We start from the raw sequence: 19,913 nt of genomic DNA, 5'->3' as shown, positions 1-19,913 counted from the left end.
CTGCTTTTGGCCTGTAGGAGGCAGTATACCTCACAGATGCCCCATAGGAACCCCACCCAGACTGGTCAGGAGGTACTGCCAACACCAGCCAAGCCCTTCCGGGAAGGGTAGCACTGTAAGGGAGCCCAGGAAGATCCAAGATTTGTCACCAAGAGGGTGACAGCAAGAAAGGCAGTCAGTCCGGGGCAGGAAAAGAGAAGAGAGGGGGTCTAGGAAATCCTCTTCTAGGACAAAAAAAAAAAAAAAAAAAAGACAAAATAACAAATTTTAGATCATAAAGGGAATTCCATGGTAACAATGATGACAGTTAGTCACTGTGCTAAATGCTTTACCTACCTTAACTCACTTAAGCGTTGGAACAACACTATGAGGTAGGTGCTGTTAGGATTCACCATTTTACAGGTAAAGAACCTAAGGAACTGGAAATTAAGTGACTTGTGGGACACCACAAGTAAGAAGCAGGACCAGGTTTCAAATGTAGGCAAAGTGGCTCCAGGGCTCACGCTTTAATCCTATACTCTTGTCTCTGGTAATGATACAGTCCTACCTCCTCCTGACTGAGATGAAAAAATATGAGGCTCTGTGACCTTACCCCAAGGTCACAAGTTGGTCAGTAGCTACATCAAGGAAGTTAATGATCTGCAAAGTCATTATGTGCTCCATGAAGTTTATGTTTTAAAGCAAGCAGTGCCCCTGGCTGGTCTTATGATCTAAGTCCAGTCCCCTAGGTTTAAGGGTAGGGGGTTTCTGCATCCCAACACATTGTTAAGACAAATTCCCTGCAGGAAGCAGTCTTTTTGCTCATTTGGCAAACATTACTGAATACAAAGTATATACCAGGTCTTGTGCTAGACCCTAGGATAGAATGTTGAATAAGACAATCCTGTACTCAAGGAGCTCTAGGTAGGTCTAAGCCTAGGAGAAGACACCTAAACAAAACAAAATACGAAAGTATTACAGGCAGATCCAGGGTCCTAAGACAGTATTGAAGGGGAAACCCAGGGGGGTCAAAAGGACAGAGGAGTCAATTCAGCTGGCAAAGGGGAACACCACGAAAAGAGGTAATTCTCGTCTTGAGTCTCGACAATGACTCAAGAAGACAGGACTCACATGAGAAGTACAGTGAACGAGAACATAGAACCTGAAATAGCATGGCATAACTTAAGGGCTGTGGTAAGAAAAATAATGATTCCCAAGGATATCCATGCCCTAATCCTCAGAACCTGTGAATATATTACCTCACATGGAAAATGGGACTTTGATGAGATTAATGTTAAGGACCCTGAGATGGGGAGATTAGCCTTAATTATCTAAGTGGGCCCAGTATACTCACATGGGTCTTTAAAAGTAGAAGAGACAGAAGGCTTATGTTGGAGAGGTAAGTGTAAGAATTCGACCCACAACTGCCAGCTCTACAGATGAAGGAAGGGAACCATGAGCCACAGAATGCAGGTGCTTCTAGAAAGTAGAAAAGGCAAGGAAACAGATTCTCCCCTAGAATATCCAGGACGCAAGACAGCCTTGTCAACACCTTGATTTTACCCAATGAGACCTGTCCTGAACTTCTGACCTATAAAACTATAAGATAATAAATAAATCTGTGTTTCAAGGTTTTCAACCACTAATTTTGTGGCACTTTGTCATGGCACCATTCAATGGAAAATGAATACAGGAATCTGTAAGTACTTCAAGATTGCTGAAGCAGTGGCAATCTATAGGACAAATCGAAAAGAAAAGGTCATTTGGAAGGTCTTTACCACTAACTTATTCCATAACCTTTATCAAGTTAAATCGCACACCCATTCATTCACCCACTCACTAACTCACTTATTCATCCAACAAACATTTTTAGCTTCACATAGAAGACTGTTTCATCTGGGTCTCAAGTGAAGGAAAAGTAAGAGTTTACCAGGGACAAAGGTGCGACTTTAGGTTTCAAGAGGTGGCATGACATGGCGTAAGTACATCAGAGCTTTGTCACTTATTATTTGGTTTTCTGACCTAGGGCAAGTTCCTTCAAACTCTCTAAGCTTCAGTTTCCCATTTGTAAAACGGAGAAAATCATAACGTTTCCCTCACACACTTGTTAAGTGGATCAAATGAGATCATAGATGGGAAAGTACTTTGGAAGTACAGGGTTTTTTGCTGTTGTTAACCAGTCATGAATGAAAGTAAGACGTCTCTGAAATCAGATCAATAGGACTGACATAAAACTTTCCCCAGAATATTCGTGTATACAATATGAAAAAAGGGGAGCATGCTTGCTCACTCCACAGCCTTACGAGACATTTACCCAGTACTCCTTGCCCACTTATTTCCTCTATAATAAAGGTATCCAGTCACAGAGCCCTTAATTAAGTGCTAGGTCCAAAGGCTTTTGTCCAGCCAGCCCTCGACTTCCCAGACCACTTGAGAATAGTGAGGGCACACATTTCTCCTGCCTCTTAAAACACTCTCCTCCTGGGCCTGCACATCACTGTACTGCCCTGGCTCTCTCCCTCCTCCTTCTTAATTACACTCCTTCTACCTCTTCACTGGTTCCTCTTCCTCCTCCCGCTTCCCCTCCACAGACATTCGCTCAGGTTCAACCCTTCACCCCTTTAATCTGTTCTTTTACTCAGAGAATTCATCCACTTAGGTGACTTTAAGCAAATGTTTCCAGGCAGATGAACTTCCAAACATGTATTTTTAGTCTTAAATCTCTCATCTGCACTTCAATCCCACATCTCCGATTGCCTGTTGGACATTTCTACCTAAGAGAGTTTACGTCAGAGCAAAATCCAAGAGATGCTGACTAAAATGGGAATACAAGGAGAAAACTCCCAACTGGGGTACATAAGAAATGGCACTAAATTCTGACTTAAAAGAGGTGAGTTTGAGCAGATGGCAGAACCCATAGAAATGCTCCAATAAAATAAAAGCACATATGGCTGGGGTCCAGGGCACAATGACAGTCTGTCTGCTAACCAGGAAAGAACGCTGCCCCAAGAGACCTGGGTTCTCATTACATTGCTAGTGCTAACCTCGCTAAGTGGCCCTGGATAAGTCACTTCATCTTCCTGGGTCTTAGTTTCCTTCTTTACAAATTCAAGTAGCTAAATGGATTTAAAAGTGTTACAACATTGACATTTATAGAATTCAGAAATAGATAACAAAAATTAAAAGATCTCAACAGTAAACAAAGAATACAATTCACAAAGAAAAGAAGAGAGTGCCTATAAACACAGAAAACCATTCTATGCAGCAAATGAAAAACAAGATGCTATTTTTACCCATTAAATTAGTAAGATTTTAAGAAAATGGCAGGAATATAAACTGGAATATTTCTAAAAGTCTAAGATTCAAAAATGAATCAGGCTAGGAGATATATATGCCCAAGAATTACCTGAAATAAGGCCTCAGTTAAGCTGAAGTGGACAAGCTCTTTGGGTACGTACTCTAAAGTCCCTTCTGTTTGGGGAAAGGGACAAGGACTGAAGAAAGAGAGAAGGGCAAGAAACAGGATATACAAAGCTAGAAAGAGCCATGGAGGGAATCCTTGACCCTGTTGTTTTCACTGATTTGATGAACATATCCTGAGCTGCTGCTATATGCCACACGAACGCTTGAAAAGCACTGGTGAATAAAATAGCATGGTCCTGCAGGCACAGAGCTGCGATTTAGCAAATAAAAGACAAAGAAGCCAAAAAATGAGTTAATTATAAAGTCAGATAAGGCATATGAAAGAAATAAACATATAAAATAACAGACACAGAATGGGCAACAGGTTCAGTGCCATTTATGTCAACAGAAAAGAGAGTAATCAATGGTCTCAAGTTCACAGTTCTGGGAAGATGAGAAATGAGACAAGAGTATTGGATCTGGGTAGAAAGAAATCACTCGTGTCCTGTGAGGAAAGAACAGTGGTGTAGGAGAAGCCAGGATGGAAAGGGTTTAATTAAGGAATGGGAGGGGCGGGAATGGGAGTTGTGAATGCGTATCAATCATTTTTAAAGGAATTTGGCTATAAAAGAGAAACAGGTGCCTGGAAGACGCAGCAGACAGTTAAAGGGGAAGATCTGAGTGTGTCTGAGGGCAGACAGGATGAGCTGGAGGAGAGGGCAACAAAGCGAAAGGCATGTTGGCATCCTCATTCCCTGTCACTTCCACAGTCAGTCCCTGCTAAGTCCAGTCCATTCGCCCAGACCAGGTTCCCTCTATGAACTTGTCACTCCGCAGGCTGGCTTCTCTCCTGTTCCAAAAGTCAGAACTTTCTTCCATCCCACATTTCTTTGCTGATACTGCTGCCTCTCTTTTCTTTCAATACAAAATTTTTTAAAAGGGCCGGTTTCATTTCCTCACTTCTTCCTTACTCTTCCCGTTTCTGCTCCTAACCTTGCCTTTGAAGCTGTCTTCATCAAAACTGTTAATGACCTTACTTTGCAAAATCTAACATGCAATTTTTAGATTTAGCTTATTTGGCCCTTTGACAACAATGGACATACTGACACCCCCACCCCCACCCCCCCAGCAAATGCCCACTCCTTCCCACTGCATGACAGCATTCCCTCCTGTTTTCCTGGTCACACCTTCTCAGTTTCCTTCTACAAGTCTCTTAAATACTGGTGTGCCTCAGGATTTTGGACTTGGCTCTTAGCTTTTCTTATATACTCTCCCCGGGCAAGCTTATTATTTGTTGCCTCAGTTTCTAGCTATATGCTGATGATGACTCTCAAGTGTATATTTACAGTCTCTCCTTAGCTTCAGCCTTGTACATCCAACATCTTGTTGGACATTTCCTCTTGGATGCCCCACAGTATATCAAATACAGTAAGTCTAAAATGGAACTTGTTATTCCCCCCATCTCTATGGTAATAAGTGGTACTGCCATCCACCAATTTGCCCATATGAGAAGTCTGGGCCTCAACCTTCATTCCCAACATCCAATCAATGTCTACATCCTTCGGATTTTAATCTCTTGATTCCAACCACACTTCTCCATACCCACAATGACTATCCGATCCAGGTCACTCTCATTTCTCACCCAGACATTTCAATTGCATCTTAACTGGCCTCCCTGCCTCTAGGTTTGCTTTTCTCCAACACTCTTCTGGTAGACAGATTTCCCTAAAACGCAAATCTGAATATGTCACTCCTCCATTCAAAACACTTCGATGCAACCAGTTTTTATCCTTAAGAATTCAGGCTTTACGATGGACTAAGGCTACCCTTGCACTGCAATACACTAGATAAATTCTGGACAAAAGTCACTTCATTCCCTCAAAAAAAGTAAACAGAGGCTAAAGAAGTAGGGTTATCCTAAGGGGTGATGTTAACAGCGATGTTACTAAAATACTTAGCTTTGGGCCCATGGTGAAGTGGGAGAGTTAACCGGTTAGTTGGACTCTGATACTGGGCTGGGATCTTTGCAAGGTGTGCTAAAGTATTCCAGGTAAGAAGTGGTCCTTGACTACTGGCAGAAAGAAAAAAAAAAAAGTAAATCCCCTCTAGAGATAAGCTCCAAATTAAAATTTCCATGGATTAAAAGAAAAGAATGAGCTCACAATTAAACATCAACGAGCACATGGAAAGGCAAGCACCATAAGACTTAGAAGAAACAAAGATTTAAACCCCCAAGGACTATAAATATTAGAATAGTCAGAAGAAGTATACAGAAGGACCATACATTAATATTTAAAGAAATCAAAGGCACTATCACAAGGATATACAAACAATATTTAAAAGAGACAGATTGGGGGGAAATTTTATAAAAATGTAAACCAGTTTTTGAAACAAAAAACTCAGTGAATGGGTTCAACAGCTGATTAGAGTGAGCTGAAGAGAGAATTAATGACTTGGAAGATATATATCTGAAGAAATTTACTGGAATTCTATGGGATAAGGAGATAGGGTTATGACAGACAAACTAAGGGGTATGGAAAATAAAAGGTCTAAACATACTTCTAATTGTAGAATCCAAAAATGAAGGAATAATGAAAGAGAAGCACTTTGGGGGCGTCTGGGTGGCTCAGTTGGTTGAGCATCCAACTTCAGCTCAGGTCATCTCATGGTTCATGAGTCTGAGCCCCACATTGGGCTCTCTGTCGTTAACAGAGCCCACTTTAGATACTCTGTCCCCATTTCTCTCTGCCCCTCCCCTGCTTGCACTTTCTCTCTCTCAAAAATAAACAAACATAAAAAAAAAAAAAAAGAAATACATATTGTGGTAGCCAACCTACTAATAGCCTCCAAAGATCCTTACCTCTTGGTGTTCATAACCTGTATGTAGTTGCCTCCCAAATTTTACCTGGGTTGGTCTCGGTGACAGAAGCGATACCTTGTCACTTCCAAGATTAGGTAATGAAACACGCTGTGGCATCCATCTTGGTTGTTCTCTCTTGGGTCTCTTGTTCTGGGTAAGTCAGCTGCCGTGTCATAAGCAGCCATAAGAAGAGGCCCATGTGATGAGGAACTGAGGCCTCCTGCCAGCAGTTCAGTGAATGAGCCATCGTGAGATCCTCAAGCCCTGGTGAAACTTTCAGATGACTGCAGCCCCAGCCAACAGCTTGACTGCAACCTCTTAAGAGACCGTGAGCCAGAACCACCCAAATAAGCAGCTTCCAGATTCCTGACCCTCAGAAAAACTATGTGAGATAACAAAAGCTTAAGCTGCTAAATTTGGGGGTGATTTTTACACAGGGATAGACAACTAATACACACACTAAGACCGAACAGGCTTACAAAGAGCCTCTTCCATCTGGTCCAGACTGCCTCTCCAGTTTCATTTCTTGCCACACTTTCCCGTTTATTACATTTCACACACACCAAACTTTTAGTTTCTGGAATGCATCATGTTCTCTCCCCCCTCCAGTCCTCTGTAAAGTGCACATGTTACCCACTATCTAACACATTCTTCAACACCTTCTTCTCTACTCCCAATGCATATACTCCTTTGGCTAGCTTCTACCCATCATCAGAGCACTCATCACACTGTATGATAAACTCTTATTAAACTGTCTGTCCTTCCATTAGACTGCAGGATCCAAAAAGGAGAGGACAGTATCTGTCTCCTTTATTATTACGCCAGCGCAGTTCCTAGCACAAAGTAGTCAGTAAATATTTGTCCCTTTTAGCCCACAGGATATGGACAGGCAGGAGGCTAAAGGTAGAAGAATGGAGACATTTTCAGGCAATGATCCAAATGAATCTTCAGCCTAGCAACTGAAGTAACTACAAAGGAACCAAGAAACCCCTATATTCCATACAACCTCAGGTTTAGGGAGGGCTTAGGGTAAGGTCAGGAATCAAAAGTTGGATAATTTCCAGCTCCTCCTAAGTTAAGCCTCCTTGTTATGGTTTCATTATGATCCTTGAATTGAAATCTATGAACATCAGACACATCCATTCTTAAAAGCACACTCGCAACTGTACTCAAAGGACAAATAATTTTTTTTTTAATTGATCTCTGTGCCCAATGTGGGGCTTGAACTCCCAACCCTAAGATCAAGAGTCACCTGCTCTACTGACTGATCCAGCCAGGCACCCCATAAACAGAAATATGTATTTTTAAATGATCATCTGTTCTGTGTGTGGGGGACAATTCCAGCCTATTCCATTGGTATTTATGATCTGAGCAGAAATGGCATTTGTGGTGTGTGCCTAAATATGAACATACACATACACATATGTACATATATACATGTCACAAAATATTAATCACTAGTACCCTCTACTGGTGGAAATACCTTATCGGCTCATATGAATGGTCTTATTGCCCTCTAGTGACCACGACTTATAAAGAGAAAATCCAGCAGCAGATGGGAGAATCTCCTTGGCTGTAATGATGGGGTTTTATGTTCTTTAAGCATCTAATTTTCTCAGATTCTGGTTTATATTACAGGGGTGCAACTCTCGAGACTCTTGGGGGGCCCTCTGGGGGATTCCACACAGCTCTTGCCAGCTGTTAGCGCCAGTCTGAAGCTGCTCTCTCTTTTGCTTCCCATGAACAAGAGGTCAAGGGGAGGCAGAGAAGGCATTGGTTGCACTGGCGAGGGCAAGAACAGCAGCTGTGAATGACTACCCTGGACTCCCTAGGGAGCTGGGAGCAGCTTGAGGAACACATGTTGGCCCTCCCTTACATATTATTCACAGTTGTGTACTGTACTAAAATGGCAATTCAACGTAGTCCCTGACTTACCTTTTAAACATCTCAATGCTGTAATAAAGGATGTAGCAGCAAATGTTGCCATCATTTTGTTTTTACAAACCACACTCTGCAAGTTATTTCTGCTCAAGACAGAAAAGCTAAGATTTAACTGTCAAGATTTAGCGGAAATGTCATCTCTTCTATGAAATCTTTTCTGAATTCCCCAGATGTAGGTGACTGCTCTGTCCTTTGTGCCAGCAGGTACCTTGTACAGAGTACAATGATATCCAGGATACTCTTCATATGTTTTTATTTATAACCTACAATATTTTCTGCTCCTCATTGCGCTTGTTTCTCCTACCAAACCTCAAGTTCCTTGAGGTGACGAACCATGTCTCATTCATTTCTACACACCTTGCATCAAACACGCTCAAAATGTTATCCCTAGATCACTGCTGGTTACCAGTCTATGAGGTAAGTACAGAAACTGAAGTATGCATTAAGAAACTTTAATAGCAATTTGACAGAGTAATTCTGTATCCGTTGAATCTAAAAAAAAAAAAAAAAAAGAAAGGAAGAAGAAGAAGAAGTGGGGCTTGTATTTTGTATATTTTAATTTTATTTTTCTGGAAATTTTTATTATGTGTTATAGAAGTATTGGTCTGCAACCAATGGAGAATTTTTTAAACAATGGTCCTTCACCATGGACAGTCTGAGAGGCACTGATATGATAGATAACTTAATGTTTGAGGCAGGGAGGAGAGGAAGAAGAGACAAAATATAAGCACTTTTCATAAAATTCAGAAGAACATACCTATCCTTGTTGATTTTAACACTTCCCTGGAGGGTATTTTCTTCTTTAATTCTCGTAAAGCTTCAACTAGATTCTCTCTGGTCTGACCAGGAAGCTCCAACGTAGTTTTCCACCTTTTAATGTCTTCTATAACCACAACTCTCTGGGAAAAAGAAAAGTCATTTGGAAATGGAACATTTTCATTAGAAAAACATCTGCCTTCACCTGAGTTAATGGGGCTCCTATTGACATATGAATTATTGATTATGACCTGAACCAAAGCACGGTACATGATGGCCCCAAATGATGGGTAATTGCTTAAAAGCAGGTCCCGCTTACTGCAAATCAGGAAGAGAGTTACATCTATTAGGAAAAGTGCAAGTTTTAATCTAACCATGTCAGACACTGCTGGGCACTTAGCAGAGAGAGGCAATAAGGATGAGAAGAAAAGAAAAATGATACTAAGGTGAATCAACCTTATAGCTCACTTAAGTGTCTTCATTCACAGGCAAGGACAGAAAGCAAAGAAGCCATAAAGGCATATTTATTTCAACAATAAAAAGCATACTTCAACAGCTCCCCACTTCCTAGATGATAAAAGTCAAAGTCTCTTGTTTGAAAAGTTTTCAAAACTCTGAAACACATAATAAGGTACAGAGTAACTATTTATAACTGAAAAAAAGGTTAACATTTTGCCATTTCCCATAAAATAACAAAACATTCTAAAGTTTGTCTCCTTACACCCTTCACTAAACTCATTTCTCTCCTGTTTCTAAGAGAAATCACCACCTTCAAGTTGATATGCATCTCTCCATTTGGTGTAAAATATGAACACTTAAGGAATCTGGGTGAAGGGGATGAGGAAGTTCCTTGTACTCTGTTGCAACTTTTTTGTAGTTCTGAAGTTATTTCAGCTAAGAATTAAAAAAATTAAACTGAAAGACAAAATAATAAAGTTGCTTTCATAATTACAAAAAAATACTGTCTTGGATGGTTATTTCCCCGGGGAGGTAGGCCCAATTAGGGAAAGGAAGGGGGCACAGAGGGCTTCTGGGATTCTGGTAATGTTCTGTTTCTTGATCTGGATACTGGTGACACAGGTGTGTTCACTTTGTGAAAATCTGTCAAGATGCACATTCATGATTTGTTCACTTTTCTATATACAGGTTATAGTTCAATAAAAAGCAACAACAACAAAATCTCAATTTCCTTCCCTGGCTGGGGTCTGCTTCCAACCTAGCAGCCCATGGTGGGAGAGGTCTGACTCCTCTTCCCATTTTGCTTCCCCTTCCCCCATCTGCTTGTTTGCTTTGGCCTCTGACCCTTCCAGGTTTGAAGCTGGGAAAAGGAGGAGAGGTAAGGGACACGAAAAGCCTTCTCCTCTTTTGTGATACTACACTAGTCCGGTTTTAGTGTGCTCTCTAGACTTGGCAGATTCGGAAAGCAGACTCTTTTTTCTTTTGAGGTGTTTCTGTGGTTCCTCGGAGAGCCCCCATTGTGGAGACCTCACTTGCCATCCCTGTAGTGTTGGCAATGCCTCTTCTAGCCAGCCACTTCCAACTCCCCGCAAGCTCCCAGTTTTCGGCAAACCACTTTACACACACTCTGTGGGGGTCCCACTGACCTTCCAATGATCCTTGTGAACTTAACCCCTTTAAATCAACTCCAGGCCAGCTCGCATTTTTTCTGCTATATCCTCATCTTTGCCCTGAAGAATTCTAAGGGTTAACAGCCTTCCCATTCAGCCACTCTCTGTTTTTAGTCTTTCCCAGGCACATATCTGGTCTCTGTGTCCACCAGATCCAGGTACAGAGGTCAAGTTCGCCAAGTGAAAATACCACAGCCCTCCCACTATATCCAAGGGAACTCTCTCTCCTCTCTTCTTTTAATTTCAACCTTCTTTATGGCCTAGAGTAGGTGATGGGTTCGGGATTCCGAAACTGGTCTTCATGTACCGCCTTCACAATTTCTGCATAGTCTAGAATCTCATCTGGGAACACTTTGCTTTGTTCTCAGCCTTGGGGTACTTTAGCCAGAAGGGAGACAAGTTCTTTGTTATGATCTGCTACAATACAAAACAATACTGTCAGTGGTATATGGTATGCAAAATAAAGAAATGAAGCCAGTTAAGGGGATATTTTCAATAGGAAGAAGATGTAAAGTATAAATATCGTATCATTCTGCAAAAGGCTTTTTTTCACTCAATATATTTTCTCCATTCACTCATACTCATATACATAAACCCAGTTGATCCACTTAATAGTAATGGATAGTATTCCATTATTTTTACACACAAATGTTTTAGAATTTTAAAATCTATTCCCCTAATGGATATTTAGGGTCACCCCACCCAACATTCTACCTGTTGTAAACATTGCTAGGATGAACTCCTGCCTGTGACATATTCAATATCGTCTTCCATCCCTTGCCTTTTAACTTTTCTGGGTCATTATACTTTAAATAGCCTATGGTTGCTTTATTTTGCCCCCATTCCCCATCCAATCTGAGAATCTCTATCTTTTAACAGGCATGGTTAAGCCACTCGCATTTATTATGATTACTTATATAACTGGATATACTTCCTCTTTGCTTCTTTTACTTTTCCTTTCTTATATTTAATGGTAACAGCTTGAGTTTTCTTTGATCTTTTCTTTACGGTTGGCAAATTATTCATTCTATTTCTATCATTATAGTGTTCATTATTATACTTTTTAAGACATATGCTCTATGAAATCTGTATCAGTATCCTCCTCACAAGCTTCGGCTTCAGAAATCCCTACTAGAAATATAAATGACTTGTCTATCTTTTCGTGTACCTTAACTGTTCTTTCATATTTTTCTCTATTTCTCTGGAATGAATTCTAAGTGATTTCCTCGCCTCAAGCTTCCAATCCACTATTTCTCTCTGTAGCTATGGCTTGTCTACTTTTAACCTGTTCCATGTCTCCAACAAGGAATAATCTTTTCATCAGACAACTTAATATTTTCCTCAAAATCTGCCCAATTTCTTTTCATAGTCTTTTGTTTTTTTCTTACAGTATCTCATCTTTTCTTTATAAAATTCACATATTTAAGATCTCTTTCAGGTTGTGCTCTTATTGCCACTTCTTGGGGTAGAAATGCTATTATTTATCTCTATCTGCTCCTTCTCCCTCTGGGTAATTTTGACCATGAGTTCATCTTCAATGGAGACTATTTCCATGGGGATCTGGTGTCCTAGGGTGTGAGGTATTTTAACAGGAAATCTCACATTTGCCTTGGCCAAAGCCTCTGGATTTCTCTGATCTATGCCAGTTATGTTCACTTTTTTCCTGCTTTGCTAAGAGTGTAAATTTAAAACCATGCATAGTAGTAAGTATGGGGTTCTAATTTATTATAGTCAATTCTTTTTCCATCCAAAACCCCTGAGAAGATCATCATTTTCATGCTATTGCCTTGGACTAGTGGATGGAATTTTTCTAGTTCATTTTTCACAAACATGGTAGACCTGTTTTGGCTCCCAGCTTGAAGTGGGAATTATTAGCCTGAGGCCTTAGGCCCCACACTGGCCCTAAAACTTCACACCCCAAACATTGTATCTAGTTTCATAAAACTGTTCAGCTTCAGCCCCCACTTAAAGCTTAGGGTTTGAATTTCCTCTCTCTTTCTGGCATCTGAAGATTTCTCGTTCTTGCTTTCAAGCTCAGCTCTGTATTAGAGACTTTTTATCTAGCATTTCTACATGGTTAGAATGAGGTTAGGGATTCCACATGAGATCATTCTAGTATATGGAACTACAGAAGCCCAAACCTTAGCATGGCATAAAAGGCCTTACATGACTTGGCTCCTGACATCCTTTGCAGCTTCATAATTTGCTCCAGCTACATAGCAAACTATCTGAAGCTGCCTAAATGAATTGCAGTGTTTCACACCCTCTGCCTGGGATGCTCTTTTTTTTTGCCTCAACCATATGATAAACACCTACTTATATTTTAAGACTCCTTTCGAGCATCCCGTCTTCTATGAGGCCTTTCCTGACTCTCTCCTACCAAATTTGACCACACTCCCTTTTAAGTCCTTTGTAATCTGGACACATTCCTACCACTGTATCTGCATTTTATGCACATACTTATTTATAAGGCTGTCTTCACCACTGACTAAGCAATTTGAGGGTTGGGACAATTTATTTGTCTCTCTATTCCCTGCCACACTAGGTATTATTGAACAAGTCATCTCTACCCTCGAGGACTAAATCCAGTATAGTTTTCAGATCCGAAATTTTAGCTCAGAAATAGAAAAATCTGCAGTCAATTCCAGAACAGAATTCCACATATATCCAAGAATGTTCCTTATTTCTGTCCAAATATGGGTCTCAAAAGAGATATTTCAAGTTATTATCTGAATTATTTAGAGGAACAAGGGAAGTGGACACAAAGTATCAAAGGGGAAGCTACAATGAGCAGTGGAAAGGTTATCACCAGAAAGACGTGCTCTCTCCTATACCATCTGGTCTTATAGCTGTGGATGGCTGAAACATGAGGTTTGACAAAACCAATTAGGGAAAATGATTCACTCATAAGCAATAACATGGAAACCATCCCACCAGAGGGGGCAGGGGACAATCTATTGGCTGCTCCATCCTACAGAAGGAGGAAAGGTTTACAGAACATTCTAAAGTGCTGAACCTAAAAGAATTCACATATTCTTGAATCTTTTAATAATAATTTAAAAAAATCTCCTATTGCAACCAATAGAGGAAATCACTTTCCCTTCAGGAAGTAAGAAGAAATTAACCAAATTAACCTCTACCATTCAAATGTATATTACACACGCTCTATTGGGTATCACTTCTACTGAATGTGATAAGGCTACGGCAAAATTACTTGTAATATACCGATAACAGAAGTACAATGGTCCCAATATCCAAGATTTTTATACCTCTTCTGCTTGACATTCAGAAACCTCCACTTTCTTAGTTCACCCTGTAGGGGGCAGACAGTGGAACCAGACTGTCTAGGTCAAATCCCAGCTCTGCCACTTAGAGCTGCACGACCTTGAGCAAGCTACTTAATCTCTCTGTGGCTTAGATTCATCTGTAAAATATAAATGATAAAAGCATCCATTTCACAGAGCTGTTATCAGAGGTTAAAGAGTTAATATACGTAAAGCACTCTGCACAATTCCTGGCCCAGAGAAACGGGCTCAATGTTAGCTGTAATCATGACCATCGCTATCATCATCACTGTTCCCAGCTCTAGTGTTACCACACAAGCCCCTCCTTTTCCACACATGAAAAGAGAACATTACTGATCAGTTTTACTATATGACATGCACAGTGCTTAGCCCTTTCAATATGTATTTATCTATTTAGCTCTCATAACAACCCTGCAGGTTATAGTTATTTCTAATGTTACTGATGAGGAAACTGAGGCTTGAACATTCAGCAGATTCTTGGCATTTAAATGTGACACTGGTATGTGGGAATAAGTTACTTGGCAGAGTAGATCTCTTTAAAATGCAAATTTAACTCAACTTGTGTTTAATTTGTCATTGTGTATACATAAACTAAGCATGTGTGTGCGGACAAAGGGAAGAGAGCAGCAAGTACTACTTACTATTAAGTGGTTATATGTCACTACTTCCCTCTACCTCGCCAAATCTTTTCAAATCTTTAAGGTGCTCTGAGCACTAAAACAGACACTGAGCTCTCTCCTCTTATCTCTTAACCTTTACTGTCTAAACAACAGTTTTGTAATGGATCACATATGATTTTCTATCATTACTTATTAATTTCTTATAATATGATCCTCCAATAGGAAGTCCCATGAGGGTTCATACTTTCATCTTAAATTTCTTTTATGGGAGCACCTGGGTGGCTCAGTCGGTTAAGCATCCCACTTCAGCTCAGGTCATGATCTCACGATTTGTGAGTTCGAGCCCTGCATCAGGCTCTGTGATGACAGCTGGGAGCCTGCTCCAGATCCTGTGTCTCCCTCTCTCTCTCTCTTCCCCTCCCCCCTGCTTGTGCTCTCTCTCTCTCTCTCTCTCTTAAAAATAAATAAACATTTAGAAAAACATTTTTAATTTCTTTTATGTTCCCTGGAGTATCTAGCATGGTGCTGGGCATGAAGTTGTTTTGTAATAATATTTGTTAAATAGTTTACTATACAGACCCTGCAAGGGCATCCCCAAATAAGAATGATTATTATTTAGTCAATAAATTTTTACATGCAGGCACTGTGTTAGGTCTTGGAGCAGAATCAGAACATAATAAGACACTGTGGTCTCAGTGCTCAGGAATTCATAGTAGACTGGGGAAAAGTACAGGTAATCTGATCATCACAATACAGTAAGGTACGTGCTATGAGGATATTTGAAGAAAGTGCTGAGACAGTATTGAGAGGGAAGGACTAATTCCCTCCAAAGGACTCAGAAAGCACTTCAACACTCACTTATTTAACCATTTAATATATGCCAAGCACTGTGACAGGAGGTAAATAAAATACCCAAGGTCCCTGTACTCATGAAACTTATAATCTAGGATTCACAAGGAAAGTCGCACTTGAGTGGGTTCACCAATGAGAAGCACTGTCTCCATAAAAAAAAAAAGAAGAAGAAAGAAAGAAAGAAAGAAAAAAGTTTGCCAGGAAAAGGGACCAGCATCAAGTCAAATCACTGGAGACATGAAAGAAACTAGTTTATACAGAGAACAGCAAAGAACGGGGTGTGGCTGGAATGCATTCCTGGGAATGGGGAGCCATAAGGGATGAGATGAGAAGGCTCACTGGAGCAGAACAGGGTCTCATACACAATGCCAAGGCTTTTAGTGTTTTAGTTCATTTGATCATTCAGAAAAATACACAGTGATCTTCTATGTACCAAGCCCTGTGCCAGGTACCAGGGACGCAAAAATCAGTCAGACAGTCTTTGAAGAAGCTCAGAGTATAGTAGGATACAGCATTAAAAAAGACACAATATAGCACAAAGGAGTGCAGTGACAGGGTCATGTTTAAGATACAGGGATGGCTTAGAGAACGGAGTGATTAGATTGGCTTTCTGTCTGGGAGACAGAAGGGTGGTCAGGAAAGGCCTCATAGTAGAGGAGACTCTTGAACTAGGTCATAGTGAATAAACTGGAGGTCATAAATTGATGATAACAGCAAACACCTGCACAAGTACTTATTATGTGCTGGTCTCGGTTCCAAGCACTTTACATATATTGGCTCACTCAAACTTCAAAACTACCTTATAATATAGATAGTTCATTAATCCCACTTTATGAAGAAAGACACAGAGAGATTAAATGACTCGCCCAAGGTCATGCAAACAGTAAGTAGCATGGCTGGGATTTAAACTTAGGCAGTTTGCTTCCAGAGTCTGTGTTCTTTTTTTTTTTTTTTCCTAAATGTTTATTTTGTGAGAGAGAGTGTGTGCATGAGTGGGGCAGGGTGAGAGAGAGAGAGGGAGACAGAATCCCAAGCAGGTTCCATGACATCAGCGCAGAGCCTGATGCAGGGCTCGATCCCACAAACCTAGAGATCACGACTGAGCCAAAATCAAGAGTCAGAAACTCAACTGCTTAACCAACTGAGCCACCCAGGTGCCCCCAGAGTCTGTGTTCTTAATTACCATACTATATTGCCTCCAAGACAAGAACGTAAGGCCATTCCAGCCAAACAGGACAGCATATGCAAAGGTACAGAGGTAAGAAACAGCACACCATCTTTGGAAAATTGAGTGGTTGGCACTGGATAGAATGTAAACAAGGAGAGCAGCAGGGGATGAAGCAGGCGGATGCCAGGTCACAGAGGGCCTTGGGTGCCAAGTAAAGAAATGTCTTCATTGACAGGTAATGAGAAACAGCTGAAGGGTTAGGCAGGGAAGTCACCTGACAGATTCTCTTTTTTTTTAAGACTGATTTCTCTGGCTTCAGTGTGAAGGGGAGAATGAAAGAGAATGCCAAAGGCAGGGAGACGAGTTAACAGACCATGGCACCGCTCTAGATGAGGGGTTTTTAAATTTAAAGTTGGAGATGTAGAGACGAGAAGGACTTTTAGGAGGCAGAATTGGAAATTAGATACAAGAGAGGAAAGAGTTAAGGATGGCTTCCACGTTTCTAGTCCCAGTTTCTTGGCATATGGATTTAAAAGTAAAAACAAGAGAATAAAGAACAGGTTTGAGAGAAAAGCTACTGCATTGAAGGGGAAAGTTATTCCCCATACACACTTATTATTTATTCTGATTCCATCGTCACATGACATATTCTCATCTTCACACACAGGGACTCTCAACTGAGGCCCAAGTGGGGACACAGAGAGGAGAAGGGGCAGGTGGAGGTATATTAGAATCTGGGTGTTTGTATGTGAGTGTATGAGTAGTTCGATTACTACCCTCCTCTTTTTCTTCCAGTCTGATACCACAATCCTGCCCACCACGTCATTGAGAATCACTATTGTATACAAGTATCCATGAACACTCTGATAAAACACAGACAGTTGAAAAATCTGATTATGCACAGAAATCCAAGACCAGGAGAGACTTTTAAAGATCATCTAGAATTCAGTAGGTCTAAACCAAGGGCTGCCTGGAAACACATGAGGGCATTTTTGCTTATCACAATGGGAGGTGCTGTTGGCATTTAGTGTCTGAAAGCCAAGGATGTTAAATGTCCTATAATTCACAGGACAGTACCAAAACATGAAGAATTAACCTTGCCCCAAATGACAACAATGTTCTTTGAAGAAATACTGATATGGTTTTACCCCCACATTTTACAGATGAGGACAAATTGAGATCCCAGGTAAGAAATGACTTGCTAAAGATCACCCAGCTGCACAACAGGGCCGAGAACCAAGGCTTCTGTTTATACTCCCCTGCACTGCTTTCTAATCAGGGTCTGGTAAATCCGTACCACGTCTAGAAGAGGAGTCCAACTAAGTATGGAACTTAAGTACTCAGAATGCTGCCTTGCTATCATAGCCCTGTGCATATTTTCTCTAGCCACAGATCCCACTCTCACCTTCAGAGACCTAGGCTGGAGCTACACATTTGGCAGTCATCACCGTGGGAAGCCGTAAGACAAATAAGGCTACCCTGGCCAAATACATAAAATGTGACAAGCCCTGGGGAGTACAAATATTAGGAGTCTGGTGGAAGAGGAGGAGCCCATTAAAGAAACTAAAAAGAAAAGGCCAGAAATGTAGAAGTTCAAGAAGGCAAAGGGAACTAATTACAACCGTTTGTTTGTTTGTAGTGAAACAATTCTTACTTGATCATTAATTGGGTACCTATGTCCACTGATGCATTGTTGTCTATCCTGTATCTATTCCCTTGCCTCTTCTTTGCCAACAGAAATCAGACATGTCAAAGTTGCAAATAGTCTTATCAAAATAGTCTGTTTCCGGGGCGCCTGGGTGGCGCAGTCGGTTAAGCGTCCGACTTCAGCCAGGTCACGATCTCCGGTCCGTGAGTTCGAGCCCCGCGTCAGGCTCTGGGCTGATGGCTCAGAGCCTGGAGCCTGTTTCCGATTCTGTGTCTCCCTCTCTCTCTGCCCCTCCCCCGTTCATGCTCTGTCTCTCTCTGTCCCAAAAATAAATAAACGTTGAAAAAAAAATTAAAAAAAAAAAATAGTCTGTTTCCCAGTCTCAGCTGTAGCTGTTAAGACCATGTGATACAGTTCCAGCCAGTAAGACAGGAGAGTATAGTATCATCACCCAGCCTTATTGAGTTTGTACAGAGTACACAGAATCATATTTGGTACTTTAACATTCCTAATAAACCAGAAAATCTTGCAAAAAAAAAAATAATAATAATAACCTAGGGGGCTTGTCCTACCAGACAGCAAAACACACCATAAAGCCAAAGTAATCAGAAAAGTAACAGAAATGCATGCAGGCCTGGATAAATAGAAGTCTGTATAGAGTATGAAGAAAATAAATTAGGAGTGATCAGGAACCCTTTGGGGAGAAAACAGCAAGAAAGAATTCACAGGTCTTCCACAGAACTCCTCCTGCACCACCTTGCTATCACAGTCCTTTCCACATTTTCTCTGGTCCCATATCCCCTCTCACCTTAAGAGATTCAATCGTGGCCTGCTTATAAATCTTTGCACCAGGATCTTTCTTCTGAGGGCTATTCTGGATTCTAGGCGTTCGAATGACGAATTTATCCATGGCTAGTGGACTCCCAACTACCTTCACGTGCTTGCAGCGTGTTCTGCTCAAGAAAGAGGGAAGATTCTAAAACGTCATCAAAACTGCTGTGATGTGTGCTCCTAAAGTAACACAATGGCCTTTTATATACTCTGGAAGCCTTCCTCAATTAGGAGGACTGGGGTGGAATTTACAGGAAAGAAAATTTCGTGTTGGAAAAGAAATATCTTGCTATGAACTGAAATTGTATATAACGATCAGTCTAATTCCTGAGTTAGGAGGTGCCTAGCTTCAGAAGTGCACGCTGTCAAGGGATTCCAATATGGGGCCAGGCGTTGAATCTGGTGACTTCCAAAGCCTCTTCCAACTTAGGTGAGGTTGAGGCAGGATTAAAAGTTCCACCGAGTTCCGTGAAGCTCTATTAACAACTATCTCACCATAATCACAATTCCAAAGATCCCCCTAGTAACCAGCAACTAACAACCACCTCCAGATCTCAGCAGGGTCCTCACAACAAGCAACCATCTCCAGGGACTGCTCGGTGGTCAAAAGACCCTAACCAGGACTGTCGTGTTGTGGATCCCCCGGCAAAGGGAAACACCATCTTCCTCTACCCTCAGCACCCAGGGGCCCAGCAAGGGGAACCCAACAACGGTCTGACGTGAAACCCACCAGGAAAAGCAGTCCTGCCAGCAGCTGGGCCCTTCCAGAGCGCACCCGCTGAGGACCCAAGCCTGGGCCGTGGGGGTGAGAATTAGACCGACGCTTCCTTCCCAGACCGTGGTTTCTCGGAACTGGCTCCGCCACCCAGCGAAGCGTCTCCGCAAACCACATTCCCCAGAATGCACTGCAAAGGAGCCGGTGA

The 19,913-nt window shown here is 41.3% G+C and overlaps 1 protein-coding gene across 2 annotated transcripts in view; it reads right to left on the bottom strand.

Moving 5' to 3' along the window:
• TCEANC2 (transcription elongation factor A N-terminal and central domain containing 2) overlaps window positions 1–19,904 on the bottom strand; it is a 43,453-nt gene extending 23,549 nt beyond the window's left edge. The window contains exons 1-3 of one of the 2 annotated variants that reach the window (XM_027059116.2): window positions 19,721–19,904; window positions 18,968–19,112; window positions 8,940–9,081 (exon numbers count right to left, since the gene is read on the bottom strand). In XM_027059116.2, coding sequence (XP_026914917.1) covers window positions 8,940–9,081; window positions 18,968–19,069 — 244 coding nt within the window. In that variant the 5' untranslated portion in view covers window positions 19,070–19,112; window positions 19,721–19,904. The remainder of the gene's footprint in view (window positions 1–8,939; window positions 9,082–18,967; window positions 19,113–19,720) is intronic. The other variant, XM_015072362.3, reaches the window with a different exon arrangement.
• Between the last annotated feature and the right edge of the window lie 9 nt (window positions 19,905–19,913).

The sequence above is a fragment of the Acinonyx jubatus genome, chromosome C1, assembly GCF_027475565.1.
Source record: "Acinonyx jubatus isolate Ajub_Pintada_27869175 chromosome C1, VMU_Ajub_asm_v1.0, whole genome shotgun sequence".
Lineage (NCBI taxonomy): Eukaryota > Metazoa > Chordata > Mammalia > Carnivora > Felidae > Acinonyx > Acinonyx jubatus.
Note: the sequence above shows the minus strand (reverse complement) of the source record. Positions and strands in the feature narration are given on the sequence as shown.